Here is a 26,189-nt window from a genome sequence, read left to right on the forward strand (position 1 = left end):
CGATGAGATACCACCTCACACCACAGAGAATGGCACACATCACAAAGAATGAGAACAAACAGTGTTGGCGGGGATGTGGAGAGAAAGGAACTCTTATCCACTGCTGGTGGGAATGCCGTCTAGTTCAACCTTTATGGAAAGCGATATGGAGATTCCTTCAAAAACTGGAAATCGAGCTCCCATATGATCCAGCTATACCACTCCTAGGAATATACCCTAGGAACACAAAAATACAGTACAAAAACCCCTTCCTTACACCTATATTCATTGCAGCACTATTTACCATAGCAAGACTCTGGAAACAACCAAGATGCCCTTCAACAGATGAATGGCTAAAGAAACTGTGGTACATATACACAATGGAATATTATGCAGCTGTCAGGAGAGATGAAGTCATGAAATTTTCCTATACATGGATGTATACGGAATCTATTATGCTGAGTGAAATAAGTCAGAGAGAGAGAGAAAAACGCAGAATGGTCTCACTCATCTATGGGTTTTAAGAGAAATGAAAGACATTCTTGCAATAATAATTTCCAGACACAAAAGTGAAAAGAGCTGGATGTTCCAGCTCACCATAGGAAGCTCACCACAAAGAGTGATGAGTTTAGTTAGAGAAATAACTACATTTTGAATTTTCCTTATAATGAGAATGTATGAGGGAAATGGAGAGCCTGTTTAGAGTACAGGCGGGGGTTGGGTGGGTAGGAGGGAGACTTGGACATTGGTGATGGGAATGTTGCACTGGTGATGGGTGGTGTTCTTTACATGACTGAAACCCAAAAACAATCATGTATGTAATCAAGGTGTTTAAATAAAAAAAATAAAAATTAAAAAAAAAATTAAAAAAAAAAAAAGAAAATAATATTTGAAAATTAAAAAAAAAAAAAAAAGATATGTTGAGCACTTTTCTAGAAATTACCTGTGTGTGGTGTTGCAAACACTTGCTCTACAACTTTCACAGTTCATGGATTCTATGAGGGAGACACAAAGTAGAAGGACCACTGACTTGTTCACTGCACAATCCTGCTGAGAAGACAGAGCATTTGACATCCAAATGCCCTTCCCACCCCAATTCTATCTCCTCTTCTGCCTTCCCAAATGTGTCCTCACCATGCTCCACATCAGCCTGACTTCGATGAAAGAAATGCATAGAATCCAGAATCTTTAAATATAGAAATCTGATACCAACAACAGCTAAAGTGTAAAAAAGTTTCACCGGGACCACGGAGAATGACTTGGGTTGAACAGACTGGTATGCCTGGAGCCCAGAGTTGGTCTTATGCCAATAAACTTCTGGAATGAGGCCTTCTTGTAATCAGGCCAAGGACTTTTTCCGTTTTCCCCATATTTTACTGGGCCTATGCAAACGACGGTGATTGCCACTGTCACACCTTTACTATTTTATTTTAACCCTTATCCTTTAAGAAAAAAGGAAACATGGGGCCGGAGAGATAGCATGGAGGTAAGGCGTTTGCCTTTCATGCAGGAGGTCATCGTTTCGAATCCCGGTGCCCCATATGGTCCCCTGTGCCTGCCAGGAGCAATTTCTGAGCCTGGAGCCAGCAATAACCCCTGAGCACTGCCAGGTGTGACCCAAAAACCAAAAAAAAAAAAAAAAAAAAAAAAAAAAAAAAAAAAAAAGGAAACAATTTACTGAACTTAAAAACAAATAACTGTAGTAGAATGCCTGTCTTGAATACAGGCAGGGGATGGGAAGGGGGGAAGGGGACATTGGGAGGGGGAATGTTACACTGGTGAAGGGGGATATTCTGTTTGTGACTGTAACCCAACTATAATCATGTTTGTAATCATGGTACTTAAAAAATATATAAAGATAACACAAGGAAATATATAAAAAAAAAAAAAGAGTGTCCTCACCGTCCCTATGTCTTATATATACCTTCTACAACTTTGATGAGTTCTTAATTTCATAAGTTGGTAAATTTTATGTCAGTGTCATGATACTGACATACCAAATTTGGCTCCCATTGGCTTATTTTGCCTAGTATTATGTTTTTGGGATTGACATATGTAATAACATGTAGAGTTAGTTCACTTATTGACATGGTCCACTGGGACATCATTGAATGGACATACCTGTCCTCTTGTAGGCCATAGCTTCTTTCTCTGTAGGTTGGTTATTACAAACACTACTTCTGTGTGCTGTATCTGGGCACAAGGACCTGGTTTCAAGATGGAAGAGGGTCTCTCAGGCCCTGACCCAACATGTGGTAAAAGCCAGACTTTGAAAGTAGACTCAGTCCCCTCTAGCAGTATGTGACTTCCTGCTCTACATCTGATACCATTCATTTACCAATTTAAAGAGTAGGAAAAGGACATCTAGATGTTGTTTTGATTTTTAATTAAAAAGTTATTTTTTTCAGAGGTCAGAGTGATAGCACAGCAGGTAGGGCATTTGCCTTGCAAACCTGAGTTTGGTCTCCAAGCCTGCCAGGAGTAATTCTGAGCACAGAGCCAGGACTAACCCCTGCATGCCATTGGGTGTGGCCCCAAAACAAAACAAAACAAAATTATTCTTTTAGTTATAATGGTTGAATTCAGAATAGAAAAAGGTTCTATTTAAAACTAGTAAAAAGAGATGAGGATCAGAAGTCTCTGGGCATGAGAGTGGAAGAGTCTTCCAAGCCAGTTTCTACCCAATTATTTCATTTGGGGAGGGGGTCATGCAGGTCATGCCCAATAGTGATGCTGAGTTTACGGCAATACTTCTCAATTATTTTCTGTCATGCCCCCCTAGGAAGAAGAAAACATTTTTCGTGCCCCCCTGCGCGACTGTAAATAGTATCTTTATTTAAAAAAAAACTTTAACCTGCAAAACAAAAATATATAAAATAATTTGAGCTGATTTTTTTTAACCAGAGGTGATGTCTGGATTAATGACTACAATGAGCACGTTTTACAATGCATAGCTTTTTGAAGCGGGGTTTGAAGCAGGACACAACAACTCTCAGCTCCAGAGACATACAGAGACATAAACATGAGGCTTAGCTTGCTATGGTAGTGTTTGCCGAGGTCAAACGCTGCCCCCTGGGGGGTGCGTCTCACTATTTGAGAAGCACTGGTTTACTGCCAGATATGTGCTTAGGGTGTCCAGGGAACCATTTTGTGCCAGGGATTGAACCCAGGCCCTCTGTATAAAAAGCATGTGCTCTGCTCACTCACTGAGATATCTCTCTAGCCCTGGGTGTGGTTCTGCTTGCATTTTTTGGATCACAAATGAATTAATAAACTGTTTATTGCCAACTGAGAGGCTAGCTCTGCAGTATGCCTTTTCTGGGATCCTTGGCATTAGGTAAGAACTACCAGGTTGACCAAACACAGTGGCAGAGGCACAGACACTGACCAAACACAAGAGGCAGAGACACTCCTTAGGGGAACTAAAGCCAATACAGAGCTTCAAAGCAATTTTCACTTTCTTCAGTGCTGAGTCTCCCATACAGTGTATTTCTTTGGAGAGTGGTAGGGTTGGGGTATAAACCCAAGCATAGGAGTCAGAGAAGTATAGTTCCAACTCAATATGGTTCAAATACAAATTTAAGTGTTGGGATCCAGATTTTTGACTATCCCCAAGGGTTGGGTATGAGAGGAGAAGAAAATGAAGCCCTAGTATAGGGTGGGGACACAGATGAATGGAGCACATCAGAAGAGGTTCCAACTCTGAGGTGTCACTCAAGAAGGTTCTCAATGGCCAGCTCCTTGCCATGACCTTGAAAGGCAGAGGAAAGGGCAAGATTTGAAATCTTATTTAACAAGTAGAGTGTTACAACCTCTAGCATGTGTAACATCAAGCCATCCGAGTGAACTGTGTCAAGAGCTAGAAAGGTATGGATTTAGCCTGGGAGTAGTTCCATGAACCCATGAGGGTTAAGTTCTCTTTGAAAAGGTGGCAGTTGGGACCCAGAGTGATAGCGAAGCAGGTAGGGTATTTGCCTTGCATGTGGCTGACCTGGTTTGATCCTTGGGAACCTATAGGGTCCCCCAAGCACTGTCAGGAATGACTCCTGAGTGCAGAGCCAGGAGTAATTCCTGAATGCTGCCAGGTGTGATCAAAAACTAACAAACAAACAAACAAACAAACAAACAAAAAGTGGCATATATGTATTGAATGTAGTGATTTTTCCTAATTAAAAAGCAGATTACCATTCTCCCTCCTTCCTCCCTCCTCCCAAGGCTCCTCACAATGAGGAGAAGAGAGAAAAGTCTCCATCACTTTGGGTTGTACAGTCTCAATGATGAGAGAGGGGGGACCCTGCTGGGTGGGGCAGTCCACACTTGGGTCTCAGGAGTGGAGGAACCAGGCTTCATAGCCACCAGTCCAGCTGCCAGAGTCCTGGGTGATGGGCTGGGGTTTACCACAGAGAAGGAAAGGGAGTCTCACTCCAGCCCTGCACCAAGGCAGGATATCAAGCAGCATGGACCCAGCACCTGGGCACCTCACTTCTCCCAGCTCCCTCACAGCTATAGCTAATGGATCATGTTCCTTCTGGAAAGATGATATGTGTGTGTGTGTGTGTGTGTGTGTGTGTTCTTTTGGGGTCCTGAGAGAGAGCAAGCATAGGGGTTAGCTCACCTCACATGCAGCAGACCACAGTTCAATCCCTGGTACCACATATGGACACACACACCCATCACAGCCAAGGGTGACCCTTGAGCACAGAGCTGTGAGGACTGAGTGTGCCAGAAACAAAATTTGATGAAAAACAACAACAACAAAACAAACAGATGGTTCTTGAGCCTGGCCTGGGGTGAGTCCTGAGTTGCAGAAATTTCTGTGTTTCGCTAGATGTGGCCCAAGGTCCCACTGCATCTCCCCTCCAAGAAGGAAGTAGATTTTCTGCCAGAAAGTCCTGGATAGAGCCAAACACCGCTGTAAAGCAGAAAAGCACTTAAGGGTTTTGTACAAAGTACTCAGGAGTTTGAGTTCCTGACTATTTGCTAAGGAAAGTTAATGCTCCCACGTAACTAATAGTTGAAGCTAGTCTTGGGGTGATTTATTGGCAACTGAGGCAATAAACACATGTGAACAGAGAAATTCAACAGACTCAAGAGTGGGCTAAGAAGAAGAAAAAAAATCTCAGTTCCCTTGAAAAGCCACATTCCATATGGCAAACAACCTTGCCTCACGCTGCCAGCGGGATCACAGGCTGGGCCTGAGAGACGGCTGTGAGTGCCTTTCATAGGAAGTTCCTTGTGGCCGGGCGCACCAAATGTGTTTGTTTGGCTCCCAACACTTAGGAAGCTCAGAACGAATCCAAGTGTTGGCAAACTATTCACTGCCTGCAATCTGGTTTCCACCCACACCAGGCTGCTGGAGCTGCTGCTGGAAAAGGCACCAGCGGCTCCTTGGCTGCCAAGGCCAGAGGCTCCTTGCTGCCAGCATTGCCTCCACCTGCCTGGCAGCCCCCAGCTCTGTGACCCCCTCTCACCCCTTTCACTGGAGTCTGCTGCTTCACATTCTCTGGGTTCTTCTGACCTAGCCCCTGACCCCTTCATTTTAGAATCACTCACAATTTCTGAGCTTCTTCCTAGGCAACCTCATGCCCACTCATGACTTGGCCAGCAGCCCCTACAGAGCTTTCGTGTCGAAAGAAATATTCCTTCTTCTGGAATATTCTTTGCCTGGGGCCCCTCCCAAGAATGATCCCAGAGTACAAAGCCAGGAGTAAGCCCAAAGCACAGTTGGTGTGGGCCCTAAACTATCCCTTTAGATGCACTCTCCTAGGGAACTTGTGAAGCAATTTTTATTAATGATTTATTTTGGATTTGGGGTCACATCCAGTAGTGTTTTGGGATGACAAGCTCTGTACTGTGAGGAAAATCATTCCTGGTGTCACTTAGGGGATGTGTGGTGGCAAAGATAGCACTCAGACCTTCCTCAGATCACTGGGCTCTCCCTGCACCTCACAGAGGATTTGAAAGAGGAAGAAATTTATTAGGAGCTTCCACTGAGTTGCCCTTGATATTCTCCTCCATCTTACTTCCTATTTGGGTGCCTTGCTGCATCAAAGTGGGGTTCTGTTCATAGTCTACAGGTTCCCCAGCCTTTTGTGCAAGGCCTGCTGAATAGGGAGACATTCCTGACCTGGGCTTAGTCCCGGGCCTGATTTTCACACAGGACCCCTGCCACCCCACCTCCATCTTCCTGCATAACCTTACCTGACGGTAAGACCTGCCCATTTCTGGGAGGGGTCTTTGGAAGGTAAGAAAAATGATTTCTGAGGGGTGTAAAAGGTATTGAGAGAGATTCAGCAAGAGAGAAGAAGGAGGAGTGCTGGCAGGATGGACAGTTATGAGAGACAAGTTTAAGTGCAGGGCTGACTATGGAGGCAGCGTAAAATGTTTAAACATAGGAGCCACACATGGTGGCTAAGGCCTTGAATAAAGCTTCATGTCTCCTGAAACCTGACTGCCTGTGGATCATTTCCTCTCAGCTATCCTGAACCCTCAGACCCGCCGGCTGGAGGAAGTTGCAGGTGCGTGGCCCGAACTGGAGTAGAAAGGCCTCACCCTCCATCCATCTCACTATCATCCACCACCATCCAGGACTCAATCATTAATATGTTATTCGACAGCCCCCTGGAAATCTACCTTTTTGAAGTGAAAGGCACTTCTCAACTGCCCCCTGGATTAACCCCTACCCTCTGCCACCTGAGCATCACCCACATATTTCTGGCTTTGCCACTTTTTCTGTGGTGATTGTGGTCTCTCCACCTGTCCCTCACCCCTGCCGCCAGGTCTGGGGCTCCTAGCAGACTGGATATTAAGGGGTTTAGGGCATGTGCTTGTGGGGATCCTACAGTTTCTCTCCTGAGACTGCCTCCATCCCTGAGTCTTAGCTGAGCCCCCAAATTTCTGTCCTAGATTAGAGATGAGAGAGGGCAATTTCCTGTCTTCCAGAGTGCTGAGATAGCAAATGTAGGTTGGGGGTGGGGCAGTGGTCATAACGGGGTCATGGGGTCATGGTCAGATGGGTCAGAAGGGAGGTAGAGCTGCCAATCCAGTCCAGCCTGGATAGACAGGCCCAGGGCTGGCTGTGGCATCTGTCCTCACAGTGAGGACAAGGACAACAGGGGCAGGAGAGACTGGGGTGCCTTCCAGAACCCTACAGAGATCTGCACAGGCCCAGGTGCACAGCCTCTGCAGGTGCACATCTGTGGGCTAGTGGGGGGGGGCAGGTCAACTCAGGGAATGTGATGTGTGTGACTCCACATCACCCTGGTTGCCCCCTTAAAAAGCATTGAAACAGAGTCAACTGTGTTGCTACCACCCCTATGTTCACAGAATCACTAGGATCCTCTGAAAGACTTAGATATGGGTGGCCTATGCACCTGGTGCAGCTAAGTCCTGGAGACCTGCTGAGAAGCGTCTTACCCAACACCAAAGGCTGCCCCACCTTGGGTCCCCTTTTCCCAGGGCACCAACTCCAGTTGCATGAGGCACTTCAAGATGGATGGTGGCAGGGTCATCTCAGATTCAGGGTCTCTATGCTCCTCCTGGGCCCATGGAAGGGCATTAGCATCCAGGACGTGTTTGAGAAACCAAGTTTCTTCCAGCTCTTCCAGAAGTACCAGCGATTCAGCTCAAGGACTGGGATAGCTGGAGGCAGCCTGTTCAGACCCAGTGTGTCCTATATTGAACCGAGAACATGGAAACATACCTAGGGCCCCAGGGAAGAGTTAGGAGGTAAAGATCACAGTGGTGCAATTTGGGAAATTCCCACGTGACCCCCAACCTCAGGCCCCATCCCCAAAGCAGCAAGGGCAGGGCAGGGCTGAGCCTTATGGGGGATAACTGACTAGGGTCCCCCACTCAAGGGCAGCATGGGACGTGGGCTAGCTATGCTCAACAGATGCTGAATAAAATACCAGGAAGGTGCCTAGGACAGAGTGAATGACCAGGCTCTTCAAAGTCCCCAAACTTGCCCACTTTGAATCCCTCAAAATCTGGTTTGCATTGTTGAAAAGTTGCAAAAACATTAACCATTTCCAGGCACAAGCTCATAGTTCTAATGACCCAAAGCCCACTGGTCCCTAAGACAGGATCTGATAACACTCCTCTCTATTTTTATTTTTGCCTGTTTTAATTTTGTTTGGTTATTTTTGGTCACTTGTAAGGCAAATGACCCCCCACACACACACACACTGTTCTATCGCTCTAGCCCCTTCATCCTTATTTCTTGTTCTGTTTTGTTTTTGGGTCACACCTGGTGGTGCTCATAGCTTCTTCCAGACTCTGCTCTGGGATCACTCCTGGCAGAGTGATCTGGTCTAAATTTCAGACCATATGGAGTGTTAGAAGATGAATCCAGGTTGGCTGCATGCAAAACAAGCACTGGGCCCACTGTATTATCAATCTACCCCTTATTTTAACAGTCTCACAATAGAGCAGAAAAGAGGTCTTCTAAACATATAAAAGACAACAGTATTTTTGTTTTGCATGACTCAAGGGGTTCAAAGCTAAACATTAACAAGTGACTACAGGGGCTGGAGAGATAGCATGGAGGCAGGGTGTTTGCCTTGCATGCAAAAGGATGGTGGTTCGAATCCCGGCATCCCATATGGTTCTCCAGCCTGCCAGGAGCAATTTCTGAGCATAGAGCCAGGAGTAACCCTTGAGCACTGCTGGGTGTGACCCAAAAAATAAAAAATAAATAAAAACAAGTAACTACAAATTTTCTTCCCTTCTCTTCCTCCTCCACCTCCTCCTACTCCTCCATCACCTTCTTTGTCATTTTTGTCTTTGTCTTCTTGTGAACCCAGGGCCTCACATATACAAAGCTCTACTACTGTGCCTGATTTCTGGACCCTGTGTGATTTCCTCCCCACCCCCAAAGATAAGGAAAAGAGGGAAAATAGACCAAATTCCCAGGTTTAGATGATCACATGCTTTAATTAAGAAAGAATAAATAGGTCACCCCTGGCAGTTTCAGAATGGAACTGCATCCAGTGAGGCTCCTTTTGAACAGACCCTACTGCTAGCTTTGCTGGGTCTGCAGAGAGACAAGTGCAGAATGCTTGCAATTGCTCTGAAATCAAGGGCAGGCCCAGAGTCTGTCCTGGGAGCGTCTAACTCTGGCTGTTCCATCCTGCTGGTACCAGGCTGCCTCCCAATTGGGACATAATTAGATGTACTGGTTGACACGGACACGCTGACTGCCAAGTTTCTGCATTTGTTAGAACAACAAATCACCCAGAGCTCTAAGGCTGTTTGCAGCAAGGAGATTGATGGTCCAAGGCAGATCCTCGTTGATTTTAGGTCTCTGCCTGACCAGGAGTCTAAGGTGACCCTCTGAGACAGTAGGGTGACAAAGAACGAGCGTTTTACTTCTGTCTGTCATGTTCTTCCTGCTTGACCCTGTAAAAAGTTCTGTAATTGTCAATGCCATTTGCCTCACTTTGTTCATCTGCGAAATGGGCTGTTGCCCTCTGCCACTCTGGGCAGCACAATGCCGGCGACAGATAGGCCACCAATCTGTTGTGGGAGAACAGAATGGAGACAAATTCTTTGACACTTCCAACAAATTGCAGACACTAAATCCTGCTGCAAGTCTCACTAAACTGTTTCACAGATTCGTGCATTTGTGTATATGCATTTGTCTATGTCTGGGGGACTGAAAGTTTTCTTATAAACAAACAATGAGGGCCAGAGTGACAGCACAGTGGGGACGTCACTTGACTTGCTCACAGCTGGCTTGGGTTCATTTTCTGGCGTCCCATATGGTGCCCCAGGCATCACCAGAAGTAATTTCTGAGCACTGCAGGATGTGACCCCCAAACAAAGACAAACAACAAAACCAGCTTATGTTTTCATATCCTGAACGAAGTCTAGTTAATGTAGTCCCTAAGTCTCAGGCTTGTTATTTAGGAAAACTTCAAGAGAGTGTAATTTAGCTTTCTCTTTGAAAATGGTGATGACAAAAAAAAAAAAAAAAGAAATGGAATGACCCAAACTTGATGAAAATGTCGCAGAGTACGATGGATTACGTACAAATCACCTGAAATGACAAGCATCTAAAAACAGCATCAAGAGTCAAAGGGTAGAGTCCTTGGGTCTCTGGCTTTACATTCTGTGTCCTGGCCAGTCTGGGGTGATGCTTCATCAAGTGCTATGGCCTCTGGCTTAAGGGAGACTGGGATTAAAATCCTTGGTGTGACTGTCAGAGAGATATAACTATGACCAGACAAAACAGAGACTTGGCTGCTGATGTTCATGGAGAAAATAAAGATAAAGCATGGAGCTATACTGAAGTGGCTTCTCAGTGCCCAGGCTAGGCCTAGGAGGGAGCATGGGGCAGAAACTGGCTCTCTCTGGGGGTCTGACCTTGATACCCAGTTTCTAACTCTCCCACCTCATCTTTGTGAATTAGGAAGAACTTGACCAAGCCAGGTCTCAATTTTTCTTTTCCTCTATATTGAAGTTTACATGGAACTTAGAGACCTAGGTCAGTGGGAAAAACTCTTACCTTGTACACAGCTAACCCACGTTCAATTCATGGCATTGCATTTGGTCACTTGAGCACTACCAGGTGTGACCCCTGAGCACAGAATTATGAGTAATCCCTGAGCACTACTGGGTGTGGCCCCCTAGTCCTTTCCTCCAAATTAAAATAAAATCACAATCCAAGGGCCAAACATGTGGCTTACATGGTAGAACTCAAGACTAATGTGTGAATCTCTGGACTTCTTTCCTAACATAGGGTAATTCTTAAGCACTATTGGGTGTGACTTCCTCATTAGAGCCATGATTATAACAATAAGAAAAGAAAGATGATATTTTAAAAAAAAGACCCAAACTGATATGATTGGACACATTACAGGTAGAAGAACACAGACCAAAAATTAAAAGAATCACAATAAAATACAAGTATGAGCCTCCCTCCTGACCTGAGGACCCAAAAACTGACCAGAAGGTGCCAGCAAATCAAGAGCACATCCTGGATGCCTTCTGCCTAGCAGATAGCAGCAGGGTCCTGTGCAGGCCTTCTTTACTTGCACTGACCTTGGAAGCACACTCTTAACAGCTCTAGGTTACTGGGTGGGGAAGTGAAGGTTCAGAGAGATTGCCCAAGGCTGCAGAGCTGACACATAGAGGTAGATTTGGGCTAGACACTGAGGCTCTGGAGCCCAAGCTCCTGTCCAGAGGCTAAGTCTACTGAGGGCAGGACAAGCAAGGATGGGTTTGCAGCATGAGGTCAGGATGCACCAGATTTCTGTCCTCAGCAGTCTCAAGGTCACCCTAGGTCAGTGATGGCTAACCTTTTTGAGCCTGCGTGCCCAAACTGCCACACAAAACCAAAGAATGTCCTCAAAAGTGCCAGCACATCAATTAAATCTTAATAACAAGATTGCAATATCTAAAAACTATGTGGCACACGCCGCATGCCAGCTGCAAGGCCTTTGTGTGCCACAACTGGCATGTGTGCCATAGTTTCGCCATCGAGGCTGGAAGCTGGGGATGTGGAAGTATGTGCAGCTGGAGGTACCAGATCCAGGAAAAGGGGCAGGAGAATCTAGTGGGCAGGAAGTGAACTGAGACCCATGCCTCACTGGACATAATCAATCTTCATCTTCAGGCTCCATCCTAGCTTCTGCAATGTGTGTGTGTGTGTATGTGTGTGTGCAGAGTACAGTGCTCAGGATGAGATGGGGAGGGTTCAAGGAGGCAGGGAAGGGATGCAATTCTCCACAGTGGCTGACTTGGTACAGAGTTGGTGCCCTGAGATTCTCCTCGTGGCTGTCATTCTCGGTGGGGAGGCATAATGCAAAAGAGCACAGGTAGTGGTGCCCAGCCATACCCAGGGCAGGGTGGCTGCATTCATACTCTGGCTGCACTGCTTCCTTGTGCTAGAACCCGGGTGTCTTACTGGGGGATCCTTGAGGAGCCCAGGGGCCACTCTCTGTGGTACCCAGCCTGGTGTGAGTTATAGTGTTGTTTTGGGGATGCATATGGAGCAGATATCAAACTCAAGACTTATGAAGTAGACACATCTCCCTGAGCTCTCTGTGCATTCCATTCTCTGTAAAGTGGGTGCAGTGGGTGCCCCCCCCCCGAAGCCTGGGGCAGAGCTTTCAAAGGGAGCACTGAAAGAAAGAAAGAAAGAAAGAAAAAAGAAAGAAAGAAAGAAAGAAAGAAAGAAAGAAAGAAAGAAAGAAAGAAAGAAAGAAAGAAAGAAAGAAAGAAAGAAAGAAAGAAAGAAAGAAAGAAAGAAAGAAACTCAGAGCAGTGTCCCGGGCCAGGGCGGCATTTACAAAATGCCAGATGACAGCTGCATGCTCTTAAATCGAGGGTCTTTTTTATACTGCAGGACCCACCTCACCCATCAGTTCCACAAACCATCAGGACTACAGACCAGCAGCCTGGACCCAAGATCGGATGGCACCAACTTTATTGAGAAGGAGGCTTTGGGTGGAAAGAGGATTTGAAAAGAGCTAAGTGATCCATTGCCACACTATGGTAGGAAACAGGGAGAGCCTGTGTACACACACACACACACACACACACACACACACACACACACACACACACACACACACTATGGTAGGAAACAGGGAGAGCCTGTGTACACACACACACACACACACACACACACACACACACACACACACACACACACACACACAAGCCTAGGAGTTTGAGCTGTCTGCATTTGGAGCTAGGAACTGACTCTGCAAAATGAACTGCTTTCCTTTTAAATTGTTTTCGGTCTTGAATCCAAATGAGTCCCTCTGTGTGAGGTTCCAGAGCAGCCCTGCCCCTTTCCCCCATCCCTGCCTGCCCCCCATTGGAAAACAAAGGATCCAGGTAAATGAGGGGATGCCACGTGTAAAAGCTGGGTGCAGTTTTTAGAAAACTGCCTCAGGAGCTCCAATTACTTCTTGGGGAGAAAAGGAAAGCGACAGAGAGACAGAGCGAGAGGAAGGAAGGGAGTAGGAAGAAGACAGCGGGCTGGAGGCGCCCAAAACTCAGAAACCAGCCCCCACCCATCGCCAGAGATCTAAGGTTCGCAGAGCCTTGCTCCATCCCTGGAAATCCGGGGAGTCCAGCTCTCCCTTAAGCCCCCTCGGTTGCAAACAGGGGAACCCACCTCGCCCACCCCGTTCCGCTCCAGTCGGTGCAAATCTCGCAGCTGCAGCGTCTAGAGCGAGCAGACCCGCCTGCAGGGAGCCCAGCACCGGGATGGGACAGCTCCCGCCCTCCCGCCCGCCCGCCCGCCCGGGCCTACCTGAGCTGGCGGGGCTCGCAGTCCACGCCGGGCAGCAGCAGCCGCGCCGCCTGGCGGACGTCGTCGCTGTCCATGGAGAAGCTGCGCCGGTGGCCGGCGTGTGCCACGGCCACCCGGATCCACTCCATCAGCGGCGGCAGCACGAGGAAGGGCCTACGGGGACAGTCGGACAGGAGCGCGTGAGCTGATGGATGATGGTGGGGAGTGGTGGCTGGCCCCGCCCCCCTCACCCAGGTCCCCTGTCACCCCCACCCTGCCGGGCAATGCCTAGCCCCTAACCCACCCAGCCAGGACCTTGGGAGGCACCCCGAGTGCACGGGTGACCTCGAGGTAGGCCCCTCCGACACTGGAGGCCTCAGTCTTCGCATCTGTAAAACGGGATTGTGACAGAGACAAGGGCTGAGAAGGGATGGAAACCGTTTTTGCAAGGAACATCTCCACTGGGATCATGTGAACGGAAGGAAGAAGGATGGATGAGTCATTTAAAGCCCCAAGCACAGCATTAGGGTGCTTGTTGGAAAACTTAATGGGCTCCTGGGGTGATTAGTTCTGGAGGCCTCTATTCTGGGCTTGATTCTAGGGTGTCCTCACTGCTCCTTTCTCCCTTCTTCCTGGGAACTGTCCCAGGACTCAAATTTGCCCAAGCAGCCATCTACCCACAGGACAGGGTGAGCCTGCAACCCTCTCAGAGCCAGGAGGCTGTCCAGAGACTCAGCAAGAGGCAGCAAAGAACTTCCCAATGGAGCTGGGGCCATACCCTTGAAACTCTGGGAACTTAAGGGACTCTTCAAGCAGGGGTCCAGCTTGTGGCAACATCAGTGCCTGTGTGGGAACAAGTTTGGGATTGGGGATTCTAGCCCTCCTGTGCCTGACTTCTCAGAGTGAATTACATTCAACAAGCTGAATTTTTTTTTTTTTGGCTTCCTCTCACCACTTCTCCTTCCCAATGGACCCTGAATACAACTGCTGGAGCCACTCAGGATTGTGCTCACGTTTGACAGCAGTAAAATGAAATTGATTCGTAGAAACCCCACATGACATATGCTCTTGCCCAGTCTCCCAGCTCATATATGTTGCCCTAGGTCCTAGGGTGTTGACTTAGTCATGGCCTGGGCTAGCTCACCCCTACTTACAGCTCAGTCCTCTGCAAGTTCTTGTGACTTCTGAAACTCCATACCCTACTTGCCCTTCCAGTGCCAGTTCAAATCTTTCCCCAAACCCTGCTCCCGAGACCTCCACCCTGGCTAAGCTCGCCCACTAAAATATTCCTTCCCAGGGGCTTTGCAGCTGTGCCATGATATGTCAACAGTATGTGTCTTCACCTGGCTCTGTTCAGAGCTCCAGCCCCTACCCCTCCAAGCCAGTGCAAGGTCAGCTACAAGCATTTCCTCAAGGTGCATTTGTCAAACAGAGAAATGTCACCGATGTCTTACTGGGAGAACCATCGAGATGGGGTTTCTGCATAGTGGACCTCTGGGGCAGCCACTCAGGGAATTTCTGCCAGAATCAGTTTGCTATGTTTGCTCGTGCCCTCACTGCCTCATTCTCTCATCATCACAAAAACTGAATCAGGCACTCAATAAGCACACACAGCTGAAACTGAATTGGTGTCCATGGTCTCAGGTGGGTGGAATTGGTTTTTGTGCAGGTGTCTTCATCACAGCTGAAAGTTCCAATCTGGGCTGCTCTGTAGAGGCAACCTAACTCTCTTCCCCAACCTGTCTTTCCTTTCCTCAGTGGCCACGATTACCAACTCCCCCCAAATCACAGACTGCCAGAGGCTGCTGTCTTTAGAGTGAGAGGCCCAAACCTGGGGTCTGGGACTCTTGAAGCTGCACAGCACTGCCTTTATGAAGCCAGTTGGTGAGCTCGGGAAGAAGAAACCTTGAACCTTAGGATTCCAGTGTCTTTTGGAAGCATCTATAAATTTTTCTCACTGTTCAAAAGTGTTGTTTCTTTGCCATTCTGACCTCAATCGTTTCTAAGCTCCTGAATTTTTTTTGCCAACAATTCACTTAAAAATCTCCTTATCTGGTTGACCCAGAGGAGAAAAACACTTTCACTTGTGATTCATTTGGAGGAGCAGGAAATGGGAAAGAATCCTAGGCCTTGAGCTAAGAAGAGGGTAGAAGATAGTTGAGGGGAAAAGACTACATTCTCCTTAATATTTCTCCTTCTAGAGACTAGATATATTTTAAGAGAACAATAGAAAACAGCCTTTTGTTTTGGTTCCAGTATTCTGAAGTTACTTTCTTCAGATTAAGACTGAGAAGGAGCTTTAGGTTTGTTTAAGTACTTTATAGATCATGTTCAGCATCATAATCATAGGAATAAGAGTGAGAATAAACGAGCAAACAAGCAAGAGAGAATGCATGAAAGAGAGAGAATGGCCAAATCCTGATTTTGTCTCAGGAGATCTAGTTCAACAGGTTTGGGGTGAGACCTAGGTGTCTGTGTTCTATTTATTATTTTATTCTCCCCAATTTCTTTGCTATTGTTATGAAAACAAAGTACACACATTGTGTAGCTAGCCAAGGTTCATCCGCTTTAATTGTGTTGCCTGCACACACTTACTTACATTGCACTAAATGGCAGCACCACTAGGATGGCACATGAGGGCATGCTGGGGATGAAATTCAAGGCAGGCTTTCCACCTCCAAGATTCAGCAGCTCCAGGAATCTGCATTCTATTCCAGTATCCTTGGGAAACCTGAAGCAAACCAGTTGATCCCTCTTCAACTGGGTGGGCAGAGGGGCCACTATCAGTCCAGTCAAACAGGCCAGAGGCCACTGAAATCTCTCTTCCAACATTCAAAGAGAAGGCCTTGAGGCCTGGAGCCAGAAGCTCTGGGATGAAAGAGATGCCTCAATGGGCTCCTGCAGGGTAAAGAAAGAAATACAGCTCCAGAAGTTTCCAGGAGGCTTCAAGTTCAAGGAGGAGAGAGAGGGACAAAGAGATAGGTGTGTCCTTTCTGGCTCAGTGTGAATAGAGTGGAATGAGGGCAGTCCCACAACTGAAGGGGTCTTTTCCCAGGTGAGGGGCTTTGTGCTCAGGGGTGAGAACAACTGAGCTGGGGCTTCTGCAGGGCTGAATTCCAGCTTTCACCTGCCAGATGCTGCTCTGCAAATCTTTTGGTTCTTTTATTTTTTTCTTAAATAAATCTTTAAGCACCATGATTACAACCATGTTTATAGCTGGGTTTCAGTCATAAACAGAATACCCCCCCCCTTTACCAATGCAACATTTCCACCACCAATGCCTCCCTCCTCCCCCACCCCTGCCTGTATTCACAACAGTTATTATACTTCTCTCATTCTTTAATATTATTGTGCTAGTTGTTAGTGTAAAAAAAAAGCGAACTCAGACCCCCAACTAACACCATGCACAAAGATCAAATCCAAATGGATTAAAGGCCTTGATACCAACAAGGCCTGAAATCATAAGGTATAACTTTTGGTTCTTAGTGCAAAATATTTTATCTGCAAAGTGAGTTGTATGGTGGAGGTGGCCTGTTTCAGGGTCCTGGCAAAGCTTTCCTGTAAGGGGTTGAGACAAATGTTAGAATGGTAATTTTCAACCTTTTAATACCTGTGTGCCTGTGAAAATAGAAATATCTGGTATTTCTGCTTAGGCAAGAATAAAAAATATCATCGTTCACAATAAGAATATGTATAAATTAGAACTAATGCTCCAGGTGTGCAGTGTCTTAAGCTGCAGTAACTGTTTTTGCAGGCTGAAGCTTCTGCAGACCAGAAGTTGACAATCAGTATCTTTACTCTGGCTCCTGCAGTCTCAGATCTGACCTGCAGTGTGCCGGCAAGAGACAAGGCTAGAATGTGGCTGTGTTCCCAGAAAGCTTTAATCACAAAATCAGGAGGTGGGGAAGAGTGGGTAGACACTTCCCACAAGCAGCTCCTCCAGTTCTAAAATGTGTGTTGTGTGTGTGTATGTGTGTGTGTTGTCTGTCTGTCTGTCTGTTTTCTAAGTAGCACTCAGGATTCTGAGTCTGAACTACAGAAACTACAGATCTCAACCAAGGGAGTGGGTTGGCAGTTCACTGCAAGGGCCTAAAGATATGGTGCTCTTCAGTAGGATTTGGGGGTCTCAAGGGATGTACTTGGTGATGCTCAGGAGGCTACATGGTGACAGGAATCAACCCCTAGTAGGGCTCATCCAGGTACAATCCCAACTGCTTTCCTATAGTTGACCCTGATTTCTTGAACTTGGAATAGTAACTGCCTCAGGGCTTAGAAAAATTAGTGAGTAGAGCAGGGGAGATAGGATCACCTAAAGATCCCAGTGTTGGGGAACAGGTAACTTTGCACATTAGCACATGGGACCCCGCACAAACTTAAAGAGGAGATTTCAGGAATCTGAGCCATAGATGTGCCTAGAGACCAAACCTCCAAGTCTAATCCCCATACCTGATGGGGGCAGCATAGTCGAGGAAACACTGTCTATGAACATTATTTATACAACGATTATTCTTCAGGGAGCCACATGTAGGTTCATTTCCAGGGGTTGTACATAGTGTGGAGAAGTCCAGGTCCCTGGTGTCACAGAGCTATAGTCTCTGAAGGAAGCAGGTAAAGAGCACAAACTAATAATAGGCCAATTACTATTATTAGTAATAATAGTATTACTTTTATAATAATATATAATAATTAAATAATATTGATTATTTATTACTATTTAATAATGTAAAGTAATATAATAATATTATTACTAATAATAGTAATAATAGTATTATGAGACTGTTGTAGGGGGCTGGGAGAGGAGAAGAAACTGGATTGTGGTTGGGTGTTGACAGAAACAAGAATATGGCAGCACTGTAGACTTTAAAATGAAAATAAAGTTTAACTCCATCCAATAATAGGAAGAAGAGATGAACAGAAACTTCCACAAAAATGTTACATATACACAATGGAATACTATACAGCATCAAGAGAGATGAAGTCATGAAGTTTTCCTATACATGGATGGACATGAAAACTATTATGCTGAGTGAAATAAGTCAGAAGGAGAGAAAGACACGGAATACTCTCACTCATCTATGGTATTTAAGAAAAATAAAAGACATTATTGTAATAATACACAGAGATAATTGAGATGAAGACTGGAAGGACCAGCCTATGGTATGAAGCTTACCACAAATAGTGGTGAATGCAGTTAGAGAAATAACTACACTAACAACTATCATGACAGTATAATGAATGAGAGAAGTATAATGCCTAAATACAGGCAGGGGTGGTGAGGAGAGAAATGAGGGACGGGGATTGGTGGTGGAAATATTACACTGGTGTAGAGGGTTATCCTTTTTTATAACTGAAATCTAACTACAAACATATTTGTAATCATGGTGCTTAAATAAAGATATAAATTAAAAAAAAAGAAACTTCCACAAAGAAGAAACAGATAGCCAAAAGGCACACAAAAAAAGTTTCTATATCACTAACCATAAGGGAGAGGAAAATCAAAACAATGAGATATCATCTCACGTTATAGACTGGCACACATCAGAAAGAACAAGAACAACCAGTGCTGGTGCAGATGTGGGGAACCTCATTCACTGCTGGTGGGAATGTAGACTGGTCCAGCTTTTTGGGAAAACAATATAAACATTCCTAAAAATACCTAGAAATTGAGCTTTTATAATACCCAGAAATACCACTCCTAGGAATATACCTGAGGGGTCCAAAAACACAACACAGAAAAGCCCTCTGCACTCCTATGTTCATTGTAGCATTATTTACAATAGCCAGATTAACTGACTATATAATGGCCAGATTAAGCCAAGTGCCTGAGAACAGATGAGTGTATAAAGAAATAATATACATATATATACATATATGCATATAATATAAATACATCTACACAATGAAATTATATGAAGTCCTGAAATTTTCTTATACATGGATATATATGGAGAGTAATATGCTGAGCAAAATGAGTCAGAGGAAGAGGGATAGACATAGAATTACTGCACTAACTTGTGGTATAAATATAAACATATGTATACTGGAGCTGGAAAGATAGCATGGAGGTAATGTGTTTGTCTTGCATGCAGAAGGTTGGTTGTTCCAATCCCAGCATTCCATATGGTCCCCCGAGCCTGCCGGGAGCGATTTCTGAGCATAGAGCCAGGTGTAACCCCTGAGCATTGCCAGGTGTGACTCCAAAACCAAAAACTGAAACAAAACAAAACAAAACAAAACAAAAAAATATATATACATATATATACAGATATGGTAACACTATCCAAAGACAACAGAGATGCGGACCAGGAGAACCAGAAAGTTTGCCACAAATAACAGGGGAATGCAGTTAGGGCATAGAAGGGACCACTACAAAAATGATAACTGGAAATGATCACTCTAATCAAGAACTGAATATTGAAAGGAGATAACAAACCACAATGTCTAGGAGAGAGAGACAGAGACAGAGAAGAAAAATGTCTGCCACAGAGGCAGGTGGAATAGGGGAGGGTAGAGGGTGAGAGGGAAACTGGAGACAAATGTGCACTGGTAAAGGTAATGGACACTGTATGACTAAAATTCAATTTTGAAAAACCTTTTATGTATCTCATGGTGATTCAATTAAATAATTAATTTTTTAAAAAGGATGCGCAGGCAGCTACAGACTGTGCAAATGTCCTGAGTCCAAGAGGAATACTTCAGCTCCCTTGAGGGAAGAGGGAATGGAGAGAACATCGAGAGAACCACTATATGGGTGAGTAAGTTTCTCCCAGGTGGTCAGGTGCTTGTTCCAGGAACTTGTGAATGTGGATTTTGTTAGTATGAATTAATTAATAGTCACGAGAAGGGAAGAAGCCCTGGATCATCTGGGGAGCCCTAAATACAATTATAAGGGCCTTCTGGTGGGAAATGGGAAGATGTGGCATGGCTGACTCAAAGTGTCCCATGGCTGGGCTGGAACTGGGGAAGAGGCCATGGGCCAAGGAAGGGAGTGCTAGTTGGGACCTGACTAACCTCTCAGAAGTGCAGGGGAGAAAGAGGCCCTGCTGATCAAGTTGGCTCATACTTTGAAAAACAGCTGATTTTGGACTAGTGACCTCCAGAACTATAAGAGAATAAATATGTGCTATTGATACATACCCAGGCCCCAAATTTCCTCACACCCTTGGTAAAGTTTTTGCTTAGGAACAACAGCCACAGGAAACTATTCTGATCAGGAACAGACAAAGTTATTTGGGTGAGGCTGAAGACAGTGAAAAGAAAGGGGACCAAGCATTAAATGAGATGGAGGCCTCTAGAGAGCCTGGGATCTGTAGGACTCTGCAAACACCTTGTTCTTGGAGTCACAGACACAGCACCTGGCCAGCTAAGCAGACTCTGTCCCCTCTGTGTTCTGAGGCTAAGCTTAGGTGGTATTTGCATGACAACAAGGTCATAAGGGGCTACAGAGAGAGATCAGTGGGGACGGGCTTGTCTTGCAGTAATGGTGCCTGAACACTAGTGGGAGTGATCCCTGAGCACAGAGCCAGAAGTGTCTCTGAGCACAGCTGAACATGGCTCCAAATACAAAAATCCCCCCAACAAAACTGAGAACACTTGGTGAGCCCTTCTTGATCCCACAGGTCTGGTGTCCTTGGACAAAGAGTGCTATAGGGCATGGATGCTGGGGCTGCGTGCGCCAGGACAGCCATGTGGAGAGGAGCAAGAGGGTGGCTGTCTGCAAGACATTCAATGAGGAATCAGGAAAAAAATAACCTCTCACCTCTAACGCTTTGTTCTTGGCCTTTCAGCTTCCAGACCTGGGAGAACATTGTTGTTTAACACTCTAATGCTGGCATTGCAATTTGTATGAATTAAACCCCATTCAAGTTGAGAACTAGTGTACATGCTGATGATCATGTTTAAGCCACCTGGTCCGCATTTTTGTTTATTTTTATGGGGGGAGGCTAAACCTGGTGATGCTCAGAAGTTACTCTTGTCTCTGCATGCAAAAATCATTTCTGATGGTGCTTGGGGACTGTATGGGATCAAATCCAGATTGGCCACATCAAGGTCAATACCTACCCACTGTACTATAGCCCTGCCTGGCCCTGTTCTGCATCGTTTTGCTATGAAATATCACACAATGTTGAGGGACTGCAGCAAATATGAGCAAAGGGCACTAACCCAGGAGATTCTCCCCTCCTCTGAGGTTCTTGCCTGTGGTAGAGGAGCTACAACTGAAAGCTTACGCCCTTTGATTCATTTAAATATTTGGGCCTTCCTTAGTTGTGCTTGAGAAGCTGAGGGCCACTCCTAGTATCTCTCTATTGTGTGGTGCTTGGGTTCCGTGCTCTGGTTTGGCAGTGTTGAGATGAAAGAGAGGGACCAAGGCTCTCCCTTCGGAAAGCTCTCTTTAAAGCATCAGTCCACAGAGGTGCTGTCCACACATGTTGAAAGGTGAAAGCACCTTATTGCAGTGCTTATGAACGCCAGTCTGAGGGGTCCGCAGGTGTGAAGAGGCTGAAGCCCGAGGCTTTAGAGAACCACTGGTTTTCTGTTCAACTCTTTCACTCTTGGGACAGCAGCAAGAGTGGCCCAGAGGCCAGAAGCACAGACTCTGCCGAGACTGAGGGAGATGTGGATTGAGGCCCTGCCTTCTATCTGTGTTACCCACAAGTTCTCTCAGTTGTCCTGCCTCAGCCTCTTCTCAGGAAAATGCTGATAACAGCACCAAGCCTGCCCCTGTCCCCATACTAAAATGCCCATATCTTAACTCTAGGTCCTGTGGATATTACCTACTCTGGCCCATGAGATTAGTGAAAAACTTGAGAGAACAAGACTCGTTTGGATGGTCTATATGGGTTTGAAATACAGCTGTTAGGGTCTTTGTATGTAGGAAAAGAGGGATGAGAGTTGAAAACAAAAATTAGACTAAAAGCAGGAAAAGGACTAGGAGCCAAGGAGTACAGGTCGCCTCATGGAGCACAAAAGGGCAAAGAAACTGTTTCTCTTCTGGAGTTTTGCCAATACCCCAACTTTTTTCAGGAAGATTCATTTCCCATTCAATTTTGTTTTCTTTTTGGGACTATATACAGTGGTGCTCAGGGATCAATCCTGGAGGTGCTTGGATAGATTATTTACAGTGCTGGATTGAACCAGAATTGTGCAAGGTCAGAGCCCTCTCTAGTGTCTCTCTGGCCTTGATTCTGCACTTCTTTAATTTTTGTTTTGGGGTCACACTGATTTTGCACTCAGGCATCACTCCTGGTGGTCCTTGAGGAGCCATATGATATGCTAGAGATGGAACCTGGGTTGGCCATGTGCAAGGCAAGCAAGCACTCTACCTGCTGTGCTTCTTCTCCAGCTCTGATTCTACACTTTGACTCCTGGAGCTGTTGGAGAACCAGTGTGTAGTTTGTTTGATGCGTCCATGCCACCATTATCCTCTCATCAAGGTTGTTCTTAGCATCTCTCCACTTCCCCTCTGCTGTGAGGAAAAGGCCTTGATCTCCAGAGCAGTTTCTCATGGCTTTTTAGATGAAGCAAACATCATAGCTGTTATGTTTCCCCTTTAAAAATTGCATGGCCCTGAGTGGTTTTGTCCATACTTGTTATTTATTATTTCTCAAGCTGGAGAGGAATTTCAGTATTTTTAGTTGGGGGAAGTTCTAACTGCAGAGGTACGAGGAATGAAGGAAATGGTACAGAGGCTGACAGACTGCACCAGGTTAGTTTCTATAGCAATTTTCACTGTGACCTTGCTGCATCCGTATGTGGATACCAAAGCCAGGGTGATGGCAGAGGGAAGAGATGGCCATCCTCTAGCATGGTGATTCCACTTTACAAAGTGGTATCAGACTGCCTGCTGTGGGAATTCTGAGGACCAGCCACGGTGTGGGGAGCCAGAGACTGTGTGAAAGTCGGTGTTTTCTGAATGTGCAGGCACATTTGCAGGTATCATGGGTGGATGAAGAGTCTGAGTCAGTGGATTCAGGGCAGGACCCAAACTTTTGCATTTCAGCTATGCTGCCAGGTGTGTGCAGCTTCTGGTCTCTCTATAGACCATGCTACAAGTAATCGTGACTCACAGAAATCAGGGTGGTGAGTTCTAGTATCAAGCTTCAGGGGTGGAATCTGGGTTGGGGAGAATAAGAGAACTGGAAGATTTGAGAGATTCAGAGACTGTGGGATAGAAGGGGAACTTTACAGAATCAGCACCATTGGCTCAAGTTGGGCTGGGACATCTGAGAAGCTAAGCCAAGTTCACTGGCCTGTTCCAGGCTGCCAGGGGATCTGAGAGAACAGCTGACAGGTTATTTCTACATTTCTCCTGATTCCCAGCAGCATTTGGGGGGGCGGGTTGGGCCACATCCAGCAGTGCTCAGGGATTACTTCTAGCTTGGCGTTCAGAAATTGCTCCTGGCTTAGGGGACCATATGAGATGCCAGGAATAGAAACCAGGTCTGTCCTGGGTCCACCACTTGCAAGGCAAACTCCCTATCACTGTACTATCTCTCCAACCCCATCCCTGCAGCATTTTTAATAGTAATTTTTTTTGGGGTGCCACACTTGGTGGTGCTTAGGGGCCATATGGGATTAAACCAAAGTCAACTGTATACAAAGCAAATGCCCACCCCCAAGCAGCAGTTCTGTCTCATGCCCAACCCTTAGGTGAAAAGGAATCTTTTTCAGTCTCAGAGAGTATGTTCAGATCCAAGCATATTTCGGTGGGTTCACAACCTTGCTTACTTCTTATCATTCAGGAATGTAAGTGTTTCAAATAAGACCACTCAGGTTGGTTAATTTGTTGTTTGCTTTTAGAGGCCTCATCTGGTGGTGTTTGGGGGCCTGCTCCAGCTCAGTGCTTCAGAGCATTCTTAGATCTGGGGCCTCCCACAAACAGTGCATGTGCTCCAAACCGGAGAGCAATTTCTCCACACAGGTGAAACTCGGTGTTTACTTGTCTAGGTTACAAACAAGCTGGCCAAACAATGGTCTGAAGGTTGTGGTAAAATCTATTTTAGATTCTCATCTAAAATAACTTAAGTTAGGCAGAGTAAAGCAGTAAAGTCAAGCCTTCAGAAGGAGGCCCTGAGAGGAAAAAACTGATTTCTGAAAGGCAGGAGACATGGTAGCCAATTGCCTCTTGTGTGTGTAAACACTTAAATGGGATTATTATATTACTGACCCTACCCTGATCGGTGATTGTGCCCTACTGGGCTGACTTGCAACATCTCTGACGTGCCTGCCTCACTCTACCTCTGAGGTCATACACAGAACACTGGCTGCATTGCTTTGGGGACCCCTGACTATCTCTCATCCTGTGAACTTCAGTGCAGGAATTCAGCCCTCTCTATACCCACAGGCATCAATCATGGCACCCTACTAGGGGTGGGATGAGGATTACATTCCCTAGGACACATTCCAGACAAAACACACAGGGGCCACACAACAAAGGATTGTAGGTCAGATCAGTGGTTTTAGAAACAAGCCAATCTTGTCCTCAAAGGGCAAGTTCCAGCAGTGTTAAAGTCAGTCCTCTCCCTGGGATGATCCTGTACATTCCCAGAAATGAAGTAAGAGTTAAGAGCTCTGGGGAGGTATTATTTCTCCCAAAAGTTCCACTAGGGGCACACAGCTGCCCACCACTCTGCTGGCTTTCCCATCACCCCTTCTAAACAAGGAGATTCGAGGACAGGATGATGGGGTCATGACTGGCTGGACCATCCATGCTAGTTCAGGAATGTGTGTGGGTGGGTGGGGGGATCCAACTATTGGGAGTATTTGAAGGTCATTCCCACTGTTTCTGGGCCTCTTAGGGTTTTCCCTGTCTGCCTCTACAGGGCCAACTCCCACTAGTTGTCTCATTCCATCATTCGTTCTCTTTCAGCTCATCTCTAGCCACACCAAGCTATGTGCTCCTCTCCAAGCCTATGCCTCAGTCTACCTCTGGACCTTTGTATTTACTGCCACAGCTTCCTGGGAAGAAACTGCCAGGAAATTTATTGCTCACATCTGCCTATGTATCCCTAAAATGCTGTGCACCCTTAGGCAAACCCCATAGCCTGTCTGTGTCTCCATTTCATTATCTGCAGAATGAAGGTAATAACAGTATAATTCTGGTCATTGGCAGGTGGGCCCTGTGTATAAAGTCTTAATCCCAGCTCCCCTCTTTTTTGTCCCAGGAGGGTTATCCAAGCAATGCTTGGAGTCCTTTATAGCTACATTTTGTAGACCTCAGGAACCATTAGTACCAGCATCAAATATCCACGAGTCCCAGACATGCAAGGCCATGTGTTCCAGCCCTGTGAGTTTTCTCTGTTCCCCAAAACTCTTCCTTTTAATAGTCATCTACACCATAGAATTTGTAACCTTGGGACAAGTATTCCCAGAAATTCCATCAGAAAAATTTATTAGAATAAAGTATGTGGATTTTAATTATTTTGCTCAAAGAAATAAACTGTGTGGTTGGAAGTGGAATATGTTTATCAGTCTTGTAAAAATTCACTAACAATAGATGCCTTGTTAGTGCATCCATTGGATGCATCACAACTAACCCAACCAATAAAAAGAATGACAAAGCTGTTCTCAGAATCAGAGCCTACCTCCGTTCCTCTGAATTTTCCAGTGTGGCTGGAGGGATTAAATGTACAGTCTAGCCCTGATCAAACAGAAACCTACTTTGCAAAATGCTAACTTAAGACAACTGATTCCCAAAGCTTCTGAGGTCACCGTAGAATCACTTGTGCATTAATTCAGAAGCCCGGTTGGGAGCTGGTTCTGCTACTAACAAGCTGTATGTTTGCGCATCCTTAAGACCTCGGGATCCTCCAGTGTACCAGCAGAATTAAGAGACCAGAGGACTTTCTTTTCTAGCTTAAAATAATAGGATGGTATTTTGCAGTGAGCAAATAACAAAAGTACTGACATAGGAAGTGAGGGGAAAGTTTGTGGCAGCCTGTAACAGAATTTTCTGTACCAGGAA

The 26,189-nt window shown here is 45.8% G+C and overlaps 1 protein-coding gene across 2 annotated transcripts in view; it reads right to left on the reverse strand.

Moving 5' to 3' along the window:
- ABTB3 (ankyrin repeat and BTB domain containing 3) overlaps positions 1-26,189 on the reverse strand; it is a 279,483-nt gene that overhangs the window by 56,027 nt on the left and 197,267 nt on the right. For both annotated transcript variants that reach the window (XM_049783110.1, XM_049783107.1), the window contains exon 4: positions 13,247-13,399. In XM_049783110.1, the coding sequence (XP_049639067.1) occupies positions 13,247-13,399 (153 nt within the window). The remainder of the gene's footprint in view (positions 1-13,246; positions 13,400-26,189) is intronic.

The sequence above is a fragment of the Suncus etruscus genome, chromosome 11 (assembly GCF_024139225.1).
Source record: "Suncus etruscus isolate mSunEtr1 chromosome 11, mSunEtr1.pri.cur, whole genome shotgun sequence".
Classification (NCBI taxonomy): Eukaryota; Metazoa; Chordata; class Mammalia; order Eulipotyphla; family Soricidae; genus Suncus; species Suncus etruscus.